This window comes from Genypterus blacodes, unplaced genomic scaffold (assembly GCF_046128005.1).
Source record: "Genypterus blacodes isolate CSIRO-AG114 ecotype Tasmania unplaced genomic scaffold, CSIRO-AGI_Gbla_v1 ptg000147l_1, whole genome shotgun sequence".
NCBI lineage: Eukaryota > Metazoa > Chordata > Actinopteri > Ophidiiformes > Ophidiidae > Genypterus > Genypterus blacodes.
The window spans coordinates 143,941-156,453 of NW_027466949.1; the positions used below are offsets into that span (position 1 = coordinate 143,941).

The 12,513-nt window shown below is 44.7% G+C and overlaps 2 protein-coding genes across 3 annotated transcripts; both read right to left on the bottom strand.

Moving 5' to 3' along the window:
* Positions 1-171: 171 nt before the first annotated feature.
* slc25a29l (solute carrier family 25 member 29-like) lies at positions 172-6,937 on the bottom strand. 2 transcript variants are annotated; one of them, XM_076165489.1, is made up of 4 exons: positions 6,514-6,937; positions 5,045-5,088; positions 3,650-3,733; positions 172-2,432 (listed from the first exon to the last, which is right to left on the bottom strand). In XM_076165489.1, the coding sequence occupies exons 1-4, from the start codon at positions 6,545-6,547 to the stop codon at positions 1,662-1,664; spliced, it is 933 nt and encodes a 310-aa protein (XP_076021604.1). In that variant the 5' UTR covers positions 6,548-6,937; the 3' UTR covers positions 172-1,661. The 2 variants fall into 2 exon arrangements, with proteins under 2 accessions (XP_076021604.1, XP_076021605.1); XM_076165490.1 differs by lacking the exon at positions 6,514-6,937 and having other exon boundaries at positions 3,650-4,026; positions 5,045-5,085.
* A 571-nt stretch (positions 6,938-7,508) lies between these two features.
* On the bottom strand, positions 7,509-12,483 carry wars1 (tryptophanyl-tRNA synthetase 1). Its single transcript, XM_076165557.1, has 11 exons — positions 12,379-12,483; positions 12,029-12,125; positions 11,664-11,880; positions 11,407-11,515; positions 10,616-10,735; positions 10,335-10,517; positions 10,029-10,129; positions 9,691-9,803; positions 9,421-9,594; positions 9,146-9,286; positions 7,509-8,970 (listed from the first exon to the last, which is right to left on the bottom strand). The coding sequence occupies exons 2-11, from the start codon at positions 12,116-12,118 to the stop codon at positions 8,812-8,814; spliced, it is 1,407 nt and encodes a 468-aa protein (XP_076021672.1). The 5' UTR covers positions 12,119-12,125; positions 12,379-12,483; the 3' UTR covers positions 7,509-8,811.
* Between the last annotated feature and the right edge of the window lie 30 nt (positions 12,484-12,513).

Genomic DNA, 12,513 nt, shown 5'->3' on the forward strand with positions numbered 1-12,513 from the left:
TTCTCACCACTAGAGGTCCTCTCTAACAAACACAAGCAGGGCATTCCCTCGAAAGATGAATTTGTAACTTGTGAGATGAGTATGGAAACAAACAAAGTATAAGTTCAACCAAATCTTTCAAATTTATAAGGAAATAGTAAGGGGCAATGAGTGAGTCCTCCAGAAACAAAGTGACAAAAATATCGGGCTTTTATTAAATTGTTTGAAAGAACTACATGACGTCGTGCATGCTGCTGCTGCGGTAAGAGACAACGTGAACAAACAACAGTACAGAACACAGAAGCAACACGAGCAGCAGCCTTTCTACAAAGATATCAGCATCCATATGTCATCCTGTCAGTCAGACCAAGCAAGAGAAATTTACAGCAAGATAAATGCTTAAACGGTTACTATACAGGATTGTGATTATGTAAATGTAATACTTGACTCTTATAATGAGACAACAATGAAACGGAAACACACATAAGCGCTTATTCACAGTGTAAATGTCAGAGATGAAAGTCTGCTCACTTTGGTGCGTCGACTGTAAATACAACCCAAACCTGTCGGAGCAGAATGACCTTTAAAAGCAGAAGGTGGTTTAAATACGTTAAGTCCTCCATGTTGCTCTACACTACAGCCGCATCTAGCATTCGTTTCAGAATATACAAACTAAAAAATGACCCCATTGACAGTTAAAATGAAACCACTCCCAGGTTTCCTCTCTTTCTGTTTGTAACCTTTGTGGATAACATAAGGTGCTTTCTTTGGACGGCGTCCTGAACACAAACAATGGTTAAACGCTTCAGATTTGGATTGTGTCGCAATAAAACATCTCAAAAGAAACTCAAGAGTGAGATTTAGTTTTAATGATTGGTTCGTATTTACATACATGGCCGGATTCTGTCAGACTGATGGGCAGCCGATTCCCTTTGATGTCCCTCTCCCTTTAACAACCAAGTACAAAAGAATAATAAAATAAAATCAGAAACCAAACGCCTCCATAAGAGCTAAAATTGAAAAATCAGAAATAGGATCCGTCCTGATTTTCCTAGGTGAATTTCCCTAAATACAGTAGGATTTCACCAAAATCCAGTGTGCAGCCTCTAAATGAAAAAAATCATAAATACATCGATATACAACAATATCTACATTGATGTGCTGTACATGTATAGGGATTTTTTTGTATTTATAACCGTTACCACAGTGTAATGCACCTGGTGAGGTCAGGACTTCACACCCCAACTGCTTCGAACTCATAATTTATTCAATCACAATATTGCCACTGTGTAACAGTACAAAGGTTTTAAAAGGTTAACCGTGTTGTTAACACTGCAATCTCCTCAGAGTCAGGCACATGTTTAGGTTTAGGGAGCATTTGCAAAGTGAATGCCACACAAATCTTCCTCTAAAAACCTGAAATCAGCAGCAAGATGAAGTGCGAATATTCTGTAACTGAAGCTGTTGTAACCGATAACCGTTTGACATTATTTGGAACCTTTAAAATGTTTAACAAATTAAAGAAACCGTATTTACAAGTGCATACGTCATCTTAAATGATGTATATGACTTAAATATGAGCCTTGTGATAGACTGAAGACATTAGGTGTGGTTACTTGGACTGATGCTTGCGGTGGATCTGGTCACCTTTCTCACACACACCCCAGCCTTTCTGCAGCTGGCTACATGCTGGTTGGCTGTGCCTGCGGCTGCAGAGGCTGCAGGGAGACGGCCTGCGGCTCAGAGTCCTGGATGCTGCACTCTTCCCCGTTGCGCATGTACATTAAAAACAGAGTCACAGTGGCGAACGTAGTGGCGTTCACTGGGAAGGCGCGGAGCAGAGTGGACGTGAGCCCGCGCTTGAACACCCTCCACCCCTCCTTCTTTAAACTCTGCCTCACGCAGTCCGCAATGCCGTTGTACTGGTTGACCCCGCCGACCCCGTCCGCCTGCAGCCGCGACTTGATCACGTCAACGGGATAGGTCGAGAGCCAGGAGGCGATGCCCGACATTCCGCCGGCAAACAGCAGCTTGGGGATCATGTAAGGGTCCTCCGGCTCGCAGCCCAGGTGACGCGTCAAGACGTCGTACGCGAGAAAGTACACGCCGAACCCCGGCGTCTCGCGTATCAGCGTGGTCACCATGCCACGGTTGATGCCTCGGATCCCCTCCCTCCTGTAGATCCTCAACAAACAGTCCAGGGAGTTCTTGTACAACTTCTTCTTGGACTTCTTCTCGCCCGTCCCTTGCATCTGCATGCGCGTCTTGGCGAGCTCCATCGGGCAGCAGATGACGCACTGGATGGCTCCGGCAGAGGCTCCGGCCAGGAACTGGTTGAGTGGCGTGTCGCGGCCGAGTTTGCGCATGGCGTTGCCCTGGACGCCAAATACTATGGCGTTGATGAAGGTCAGGCCCATCATCGGAGAACCGATCCCTTTATACAGGCCGAGTGCCTGCGGACACACACACACACACACACACACACACACACACACACACACACACACACACACACACACACACACACACACACACACACACACACACACACACACACACACACACACACACACACACACACACACACACACACACACACACACACACACACACACACACACACACACACACACACACACACACACACACACACACACACACGTTGAGGTGACTGAACCCTGGTTGCTGGTCTACACATTATTGGTCTTGTCAGGGGCTTGTCCAGTCTAAAGTCCAGTCTTGGTAATTTTCATCACGTGAGGCTTCTACTTTTGGAACAATCCATTAAACAGCGCTTGAACTAAACAGCCAGGACTGACATCTTTGTACAGTTACCTAACATGACGTGTCAAAAGGGGGAAAAGTCTCAAAAACCATATTGACGCCGAACACAAAACTTGCTTCACATAGCCGAGGTCACAGGCTAGCGCTGTTCATGTGACATGTGAAAGTGCATTGCTACTTGACTGTCGGGCCGTCAATTCACTTGACGAGTGCTGCAGCCTTTGAGGCGCTCGCAGCAGCAGAGGAATGCTGAAAAACTCCTACAGCAGGTAAGACGAGAGGAAAGGTTCTCCCACGGCTAGAATTCAAATCACGCTGAACTACATTTTAAAACCACGTCAACTTGTAGAAACACAGCACAGCGCGTTGTCACATATATTTTCCTGCAACATTTCAGAGGGGAAACCGTTACAGTGGCTGGTTTTACATTCGACTCAGCCGTACAGAGGCGTAGAAATGGTTTCCACCTCCGACTCTCTTTGCTTAGCTCAAATAGCAAAGTCTCCCGAAGCTTAATTTAGCCCGTGCCAGAGTCAGGTGCTCTGTGACCCTGCTTAACACACACATGCCGCCGCCCCTCCGCTTCCCACCCCTCACACCCCATGTTGGGAACATGCTCTTGGCCCGGTCTTTGGCTGATGCAGGTGTTCACAGAAGGGACGGCGAGCGGGGCGCTTTAATTAGTGTGCGTGTGTGTAGAGTTTTACTCAAGGGCGAGACGGAAGGAGTCGTCAGCTTTCCCGCACGGCGTCAACAGCTGTGGGCGTTACTTCACAGCTGTGTCGCGTTCAAACGATCGCGCCTTTGATTAATATTCAAACCTGAACAAACATGGAGGAGGCAAACACACAACAAACTTCTTTTGTCGCCTGCTGCTTTTGCTTACCGACTCCTGCCGTATGATGGACTGGAAGCAGTGGTACGTCCCGCGGTACAGAGGTCTGTCCACATTCTGAACTTGAAGTCGCACCTGTGGGCAAGGCCATCTCATTAGTCGCTCCACAAGAGTGATGAGAACAAAAGAGGACCACAGCTACAAATCAATTACGGTTAATGTGTGTGTGTTTAAAGGCAAACAGGCAGGCATCAGTGTTTAGGGGGGGTGCAACATAGAGGGGAGAGGAAATGGAGCCGAGTGTGCAGTTTGTGTGGTTGGTTTTGTATTTCTACAGTTCACAACAGGAGATTGGGTGAGAGAAAGAACCTGGACCGTACTTACTAGGTCACATTTCCGTGGAGAGGTTGTATATTCCTCCCTCTCATCTACAACACAGTGAAACTGTTGCTGTTAAAGACAGCTTCCCCCAGCACCCCACACAAGCTCACACACAAATCACATTGAAAGCAAAAAGAAAATACACGACCAAACCATCCATGTACACGTGCCTCCAAAGTGCAATTTGAACAAAATCTAGCTTCAAGCGTATGATGTCGACATTGAACCGACATGAAATCAATCTGATTGCAATGTTGCGACATCATAGCCGATTGTCTTGAGGTCAAGCTGCACGAGGCGATTTCACACGTCTGCCGCTTCAAATCATGCAGCTTATGCAAGGTGTGATTTGTTGGGATTTTAGCCCGACTGGTCTGACTCATTCTGCCCTGCATGCTTCACATAGCCATCACTTTGACAGGTTCAGACTCGTGTGCATTTCTGGCTGGTAACAATTTGACTCCTATCAGTTTCTACAGAGCTTCTCAAAGAATTCTCACACCGATTTATTTGGGCTTCTTAGAATTGAGTGTTAATTTCTTCCATCTAGCCCGGTGCAGCTTTAACAGGCAGATTGAAGGAGGTCTTAGGACACACTGTACATATTAGGTCATGGAGTCACAGCATCAAAATATTACAGAACTATAATGCTGGACTTACTTCCTGCAACTGTTAATACTAAATAAAACTCTATATTAAATGGCAGAAGTAGTACAAATTCAATATTAATTTGGCAAAATGTTAAAGACAAACCCAAATCCAACAAATCTCTTGTAAGTATAAGCTCCTCGTTAGTCTGAACAAGCTGCATTGCTACACAAACACATACTTAACCAACAATATAGACAAAATATATTTACTCAGTGTGTTTAGCTATGTACTGTGCATCATCTATGTCATGATCATGTGCAAATATAACATGTATGCCTTTAGCTGGAGTAACTGCAGGTTATTTGGATTCAAACTCTGAGGCCGACTCAGTATTCTGCCTTTCTTTACAGCTGCGGGTCATCACATCATCCACTAATGTGAGTAAATACTGGTGATCATGCCACACAAACCCACCTTTACAGTGTCAAAAGGGTGTCCCACTAAAACACCGGCAGCACCTGGAAAACACGTTGGACATCGTTTAGAAATACATCACCAAACGCTACAATAAATAAAACAGAAATGTAAATATTACAAAAATCCACTACAGCTGCCATGTGTCGCAAACATGACTTGGCTTGATCAAATAATGTCTGCTGATGGTTTGTTTGCCTGGCAGCACATCGGTAAACAGCCCACCCACCCCGACACTGAGCAGAGTAATCAGCTGGTCACTGCACTGTACCCAGTGACGACAGCACCGCATCGCCCTGTCCTTGACTCCTGCCAACAAGAGTCTAAAATCATTATACAACTGTTACCCTAGTTGGTGTGTAAACCCAGATATTCCCAGATAACACCAGAATTCATTAATTGATCATTCATTTAAATACAGCACCCCAGAGTGCAAACATAACTTTATTAAATACTTAATTATGTTTTTTTTTAATGACAAACTCCATGCTTTATCTGAAAATTAAACCTCTGTGGGAGTAGAGCACTGACTAATCCAGAAGTAAGCGGTACCTTGCACCGGCCTAATCAACTAAAAGCTCACAGTCAGCATAATGTTTGATTGCTTTTTTGGAGTGGACTGGCTGTGTCGCATCTCATCATGAATAAACTTCATGTAATTTGCAACCCAAATCACAACCTCTTCTCTTTTGCATTCGGCGGATGAGGAAACTACTTTATCAAATCAAACCTAAGGCATCAAAAGAAATACTAAAAAAACTAATTGCAGGATATGACAAAAGGCCCGTCTCCATCCAAAGAATGGTGCGGGTTTGAATCCCACAGCTGAGGTATGAGGATCTCCTTGAACTTGTTAATCTCTCATAATCATTACTGAGGAGAACATTCAGAGGAGAGGACAGGACCTTTATCAATGCTGCCAGTTCATCTGGGGGGGGGGGGCCTTGATGTGCGGACGTGTGGGAGGACTTGGCCTTGTACGCAGACAAAACAGCTGACAAGATTCTCAAAGAGTCAGCAAGAGTGGAACTGAACACATTCCATGTATGTGGATGTTTACGTCTCTGCGCCAACTAGTCTTCTCCTAAAGCTAAGACGCCTTCAGTGGGCGGCGGATTTCACAATGAGATATGCCATGACAGGAATACTTCACGGTTTACCGCCTTGTATATTATATTCCAGGTTAACCTGTAACCACTCCCAGTGTGAGCAATACGGCGTGGAATGTAAATCCCCATAAACTACACCGCGGGCTCGTCCACTGATGAGCACAGACGCGGAAACAAACCACCTTCTTTATCTGCTAATTGTCTTGTTAGCGAAGGCGTGACGGGGGGACCCAAACCGGCGTGATTTACCATGGAAAAGTACCAGCCGGGCGGATGCTAAAGGCTAGTTCATGCTAAGTCTAGTGAGCGGCAACTTGTCAACTTGGCTAGCTTAAGTGTCTACTTAGGTGAACTACTTACCTCCTGCGCAGCCAGCAGCGAAGTCCAATGCCATTCCCTTAAATATCTAACTATTTGAATCAAGTTTAACTTAAATGGCGATACGTGTTATTCACCAAGCCTTTATAGTCACTTTGCGGTTACTTTGGTCGCCGAATTCTTCCGTAATTTGCTTAAAATACCGGCTTGGTCTCGAGCCAAGCGGGAGAACTTTAGCTACCCGGATGTTCTCCTTAGCTTTGATATGGTTAAGCCGCTTTTAGATGCAGAGTTACCGGCAGATAACGAGGCAGTGACAATGACAGAAAAGGCGCTGTGTTATTCTGCTGATGTGTCCCTCCGTGCCACAACCACGTTACGGTCTCCTTCCTGCCAAACCTTTCTATTTTTGTACCGGGAGGAGGCGGTGGTGGTGGGGGGAGATGCGAGCGAAAACGACGAGTGTTTGCCCTTATTCAGCAAGACCAATCGAATCGCTCGGGTGTGGACAACGCCCCCACGTGGCAGGGTCCGCCCCCCGCACCCATTGGCCTCCTCCCCGAGAGGAGCGTCCAGGTCTCACCTCCTCCGCTGCTCCTCATCACCAAAGTCAACATTGCAATCGTGGCGTTCATGATGGATCCAACTACTCGTCTGGTCGAGACCCGCTTGTCGAGCCTCCACACGCCCATTACAGTGTTGATTTTGATGGTGGATAAACACATGCAGTTTCTACACAGCAATACAATGTTATCTGCAAGTGAAATCTAATCTGTGTAATCTAATCTGATCTCATCAAATCCAACAACCCACCATCTGCATTTGTGTGTGAATGCGAGACTGATTTATGAAGACTGCTGTGTAGTTTGGGGAGTATGATTTTGAATCGACGAATGATTTTTTAGCGACAGCATGAAGTTCTGGGGTAAAGGGTGACATTTGTACACTGTAATTCAACAGTTAAAGAGACAATAAACAATAATAAAGTGAACCCCAGTGACTCAGTCTGTTTTATCAGCTTTAGGTATTCAAAGAAGAAATGTATGACCTTCATTTAATGATTACAGGCAGACCTAAATGGAACAGAACCACTAGACATGCATGCTAGTCAGTCATTCTTTAGACAGGGACGGTTACAAACTCTTACTTCACTTCAAGAGTCACAGTGAATCATTTCTGACTCTGTAATCCATTTGTAGGAAAGGATTGAATCTCTAAACAGCAAAGACTGTTTTCATGTCATCTCCACCTACAGGGGTGAGTGTCTCAGTTCCACATTAACACTGCATCAACCTGCCCGTCCCCCCTCTTCTCTCTCTTTGTGGCATAGTTTGGACTTTGTGTAAATCTACAGTGTCAATAATCATCTCTGTGCTCACTGCTCCTGCACAAACTCTCTAGTTGTGAGTCTTTTTAGGTGCCTATAATGTGTTACTTTGTAGTACATATCATTTTGGAACCAAAGTAACTGTTTACTAGAAAAGCTTACTAGTGTTATCAGTGTTGTTTTATCTGCAAAAGTACATTTCAAATAGGTCTCTATGTGCAATTCACTGTTTGATTAACCTGTCTCCTGAACCTGACACAGTAATTCATACGTCAGTTCAAAATCACTGACCATCACCAACCATAAAGTCCATAGAAGTCTATTTTCCTTTTTTGGTTGCAGATAATAATGGGAAGGCTCTCAGTGTTTTTACATTTTTGCAACCAGGTTTTAAGCCTGTTGCTCACACACACACACACACACAGTTATCTAATGAGCCACATGACATTAGAGCAGGAACATTTCTGCAGTGTTCAAAGTAAAACCAATGTACAAATGCTTTAATTACTGAATAACAATGATGTGTTATCACATAATTACAGTTATTGTCATATTGTCACCTGAAGGCAATGCAATTCAGACTCCATTCTTTACAACACTTTCATGTGTAACTGTGTTATTAGTCTGTATCTTATAGTTGAGCTCTACTTCAAATATCAATTCCTCCTGCACAGATTTCAGGCTGAGGACTCCTCTCATGTTGCAGCAACCCTGTCAAGATAAACATGGACAGAAATGTGCACATTTAGTGCAGCTTTACACAAGTTAATAAGTAGCATGAAGCCATGTGCTTTGTCATGCTAACTGACACAGAAATGCACATCACTGCTTCAGTAATCTACCTTTACATTTTCTCCACTCCTGCTGCTCATATCAAATTGTACTCAGCTGCTTTTGCCCATGCAATAGAAAATAATATAACTCGGTTTTAGATGGAAAAAGCTTGATTTTCTTTTGCTTGTTCCTGCAGATTTATTACATAATGAACATGATTTTTCAGACACTACAGCAGGTTAAAAGTTAAAATTAAGGGGCCTTGGTGTCATGAATTGCTTGACGGTTTCTTCTGTGACTTGTTTGCGTCTCTCCTGATGCTCGGCAATCATTGGCTGCAGAGTCTCAATCAAAATCTTCTTCAGTTCTCCTGTTAGCAGGGCTCCGCTGGTGTAGTCCTGCAGAGGGGGGAGGATGGGAGGAACCAGCAGGAGGAGAGGTGGAGAAGAGGACGTGGCGACGCAGCAGAATGTCGAAGCACGAGAATAAAGACAAGAGACCAGATGTATGTTAAAACTGCATGCAAATCAAGTGTGAGAGGTCTGATTTGCTTTGTGTGTTCTCTGCTCCCACCTGTCGGATCTTCTCCAACTGTGCGTCATCATCCAGGAAGAAGGTCAAGTACATGAAGGAGACGTCAACATCTGCGTTACCTCCGTACTTCCTGTGCTCTTCCACGGTGTCTTTTCCTCCAGAGAAAGCGTGTTTGTTTACCTGCGAGTAGTTACAGGTCGTCGGGTATCAGTAACAGTGATTGCAGGTGCAGCAGTAGCCTTTCCTTACGTGTATTCATACAGTTAAAACATCAAACGGACTCCAGTTGTTCCTCTCTCGGCAGCGTGCATTACCTTGTTTTTGATTTGCTTTGGTGTGTCGGTGAGGAAGATTGACGAGGTGGCGTCGCTGGCGCTCATCTTTGTCTGCGCCCCCTGCAGGGCCGGGAAGAAGGTGGAGTGCAGGAGGGCGGGCTTGGGGTAGCCGATTCTGGGGGCCACGTCGCGGGTCATTCTGAAGTAGGGGTCCTGGAGGAGGAAAGGGGATGAATATAGACGTGAGGTGAATATAACCTCTGGCATGTTCATGATTGTGATGTTGTTCTTTATTAGTGTATGGTTGACCTGGTCTATAGCACAGGGGATGAGGCACTGTACATCCTTTCTGCCTTTGAAGATCTGAGGGAATGAGTTACTGAAGGATGGAGCTGCCTGGATGGCTGGGAAGCTGATCTTTCCTGAACAAAGACATCAAAATCATAGAGAGGGCTATTAACGACAATGCTACACAAAGACTCCATCCATCCATCTGATCCAGGTCAAATAAGCAATAGGTTGTCCAGGAGGATCTCAGGCCAGAAGTGGTTCCACTCCTGCTGGATGGATGGATGGATGACACCACATGATTCCTCTTGCTATGGTCATGAGATCTGGTCTCGCTGGAAAATATGAGGTTGTCTTACCAATGCAGTCGCTGTCTGTAAAGCCGAAGATGCCCTTGACTTGGTTAAATGTCACGTGCTTCTGGACCTTGACCACATTTCTGTAGAAATCAGGAGACGAACTGCAGAGAGAAACCAAAATGAAACTATTAGGAAATGCTCCATTGACTCATGTGGTATCAATACTTATGACAGAGCAGAAATCCAAATACCAAAGGAAACCTAAATGACGGCAGATGTAGGCAAAGAGGGAAAAGGTGAAAGAGTTTAATTACAATCCAATCGAAAGTGGCCTTTGTCAACACACTTCCATCTGTCACGCTTTACCCCATGTAGTCCAGGTCAGAGAAGATGAAGGTCTTGTTGACATCAAAGCCACAGGCGATGATGTCCTTGGCATTTTCCTCTGCGAAGCGGTGACACTCGTCTAACGATAGATCCTTCCACAGGTATTTCTCATCGTCCGTCAGCTGGATCACCAGCGGGATGTCAAACACATCCTGCAGCCATCTGGAACAAGGAGAGGCTTTTAGTCGCAACTCAGAATCATCAGTTCACCTCTGCTTTACTTTTAACTCCTCCTTTCTATATTCAGAGAGGAGGCTCACTTGGTGAAGATGAAGGGGATGAGATGTCCAACGTGCATGGCCTCTGAGGATGGACCTCTGCCCGTGTATAAGTAGAAGGACTTCTGCTTCTCATATGCGTCCAGGACTTGATGCATGTCTCTACAGACAAATCAGTAACAAGAGAAATGTTACTTCAAGAGATTTTGACACTCTACAAACACATTTAACTCACTTACACACAGACAAGATTATCCTAATGCGTTAACATTAACACATTAAGTTTACGGCTCCACCAAACCGATTCCCCTTTAACCTCAGTAGCTTTAACCTCTCTGACAATCACTATTACAAATATGTAAATTCAGTAATCTTCCCTTTTGTTTCTTCTCCTCTCGCCCTACCCCCTTTTTTTCCTCTGTCTTCCCACCAAAACCAACAACACTGATGTCATCCAGGACTCGGTGTCCACACTGCTGCGTCATGTTTCCACAGCCTTCTGCAGCCGTGGCTTTCTGCTGTTGCCCTGTTTGTCAATCTATTGTTTCAATTTACATAACATTACATTGCCCGGTTTGTTTCTTTCTCCCTCTCCTTTCCCTCTCTCTCTTTCTGGCTCTCTGCCTCGCTTTCCTTCCCTCTTGTATGTTTATAAAAGAAAAAAGTAAAAAAAACCCAATCAACATCTCTTTCTTTTTACTCTCTCTCCCCCCCTCTTTCAGTTTCAAAGATGATAACACATTTAAAGGAAAACAGTCCTTTCAGCTACATGAGGGAATCTAGATCGAAGTCTCACTGATCAACAATGTCCTCTCGTTTCCTCAGTTGCTGACCTGTGGGAGAAGAAGATTCCTCTTCGTAGGAAGCGGTGAGGTTTCTGTCCTGCGACTCTCTCGATTCGGTCCACCAGCTCCTTTTCAACTTTACTGCTGCCAAACCTCACTAAGCAAGGTAGATGGTATACTCTTTCTTATTAACAGATTACAATCTAAATGACAGATTGTCTTAACATTACATCATGGTTAAAGCATCATTGGTATTCATGTTTCATCTGAATCGGAGCACTAAATACTTGAACGCTGGCTCTTACCTATGAGTTTATCATAGTCCACTCCTTTTGCGTTGGTAGTAGAAACGTCCCATGGGTTCACTGTGTCGGCCTCATCAGCACCATCTGCAGCTAGGCCGTTATCCTGGACGGCCGCGTCTTCAGACGGCGGACATCCCGCTTTGTAATCCTGACCTGTAGTCTGTTTGTAGTCCACTTTCAACTTTAGCAGCAACTGGACAGCAGCGTCAATCTCAGCCTGCAGAACCAAAACACTGCAGTCAGACATGCAAGACATCCACCATCAGCCTGGATCTACTACACACACATCTGCCTCATTTAATGACTGTGTAGGTACAACCCAAGAGAGTGAATTGGCTATTTCACAACATGATCAAATCACTTACTTTCTCAGCTTTAGCAGATTTCAAGGCCCTGACTTTGCCTCCTTGTGCTTCCAGACTCTCATAGAGATCCATTGGGCTCGTGTCTGCCATCGTCACACTGGCACATCGTGGGAAAAACAGCAAAACAAGCAAAAATATGACATGAACAGAATTAATAGAGGTTAATTATATCACTGCTCCTGCATTAGTCCATGTGAAGACTCCCATATGTCAGCACCGGCTCATAGAACTATATGATCGATTACCTTGTCAGCGTGTTTTCCCTTTCGCTGGTGAATGATCGGAGTATTAAATTATTGAAATATTAACACATAACAGAAATGTCCGATTAGATATAAAGGCCGACATACCGTAAAACGTTCTTCACTCTCAACTGACGGCTCACTCATTCGTTTCAACTTGCATCAGCCTGTGTGGTGTTCGCTTCAAATTCTTCCGTAGCAAACAGCAGTTCTAAACTTATCCACTTTGTATTAATTCCCGTA

Bases quoted from the DNA above. Each gene is read 5' to 3' on its own strand.
- slc25a29l (XM_076165489.1), bottom strand. From the start codon at position 6,547: ATGGCATTGGACTTCGCTGCTGGCTGCGCAGGAG. The intron at 5,089-6,513 runs GTAAGTAGTTCA...CGTGTTTTCCAG, and splicing joins CGCTGCTGGCTGCGCAGGAG to GTGCTGCCGGTGTTTTAGTG. The intron at 2,433-3,649 runs GTAAGCAAAAGC...GTGTGTCCGCAG, and splicing joins CCATCATACGGCAGGAGTCG to GCACTCGGCCTGTATAAAGG.
- wars1 (XM_076165557.1), bottom strand. From the start codon at position 12,118: ATGGCAGACACGAGCCCAATGGATCTCTATGAGAGTCTGGAAGCACAA. The intron at 11,881-12,028 runs GTAAGTGATTTG...TTGGTTCTGCAG, and splicing joins AATCTGCTAAAGCTGAGAAA to GCTGAGATTGACGCTGCTGT. The intron at 10,518-10,615 runs GTGAGCCTCCTC...TCCTTGTTCCAG, and splicing joins ATCCCCTTCATCTTCACCAA to ATGGCTGCAGGATGTGTTTG.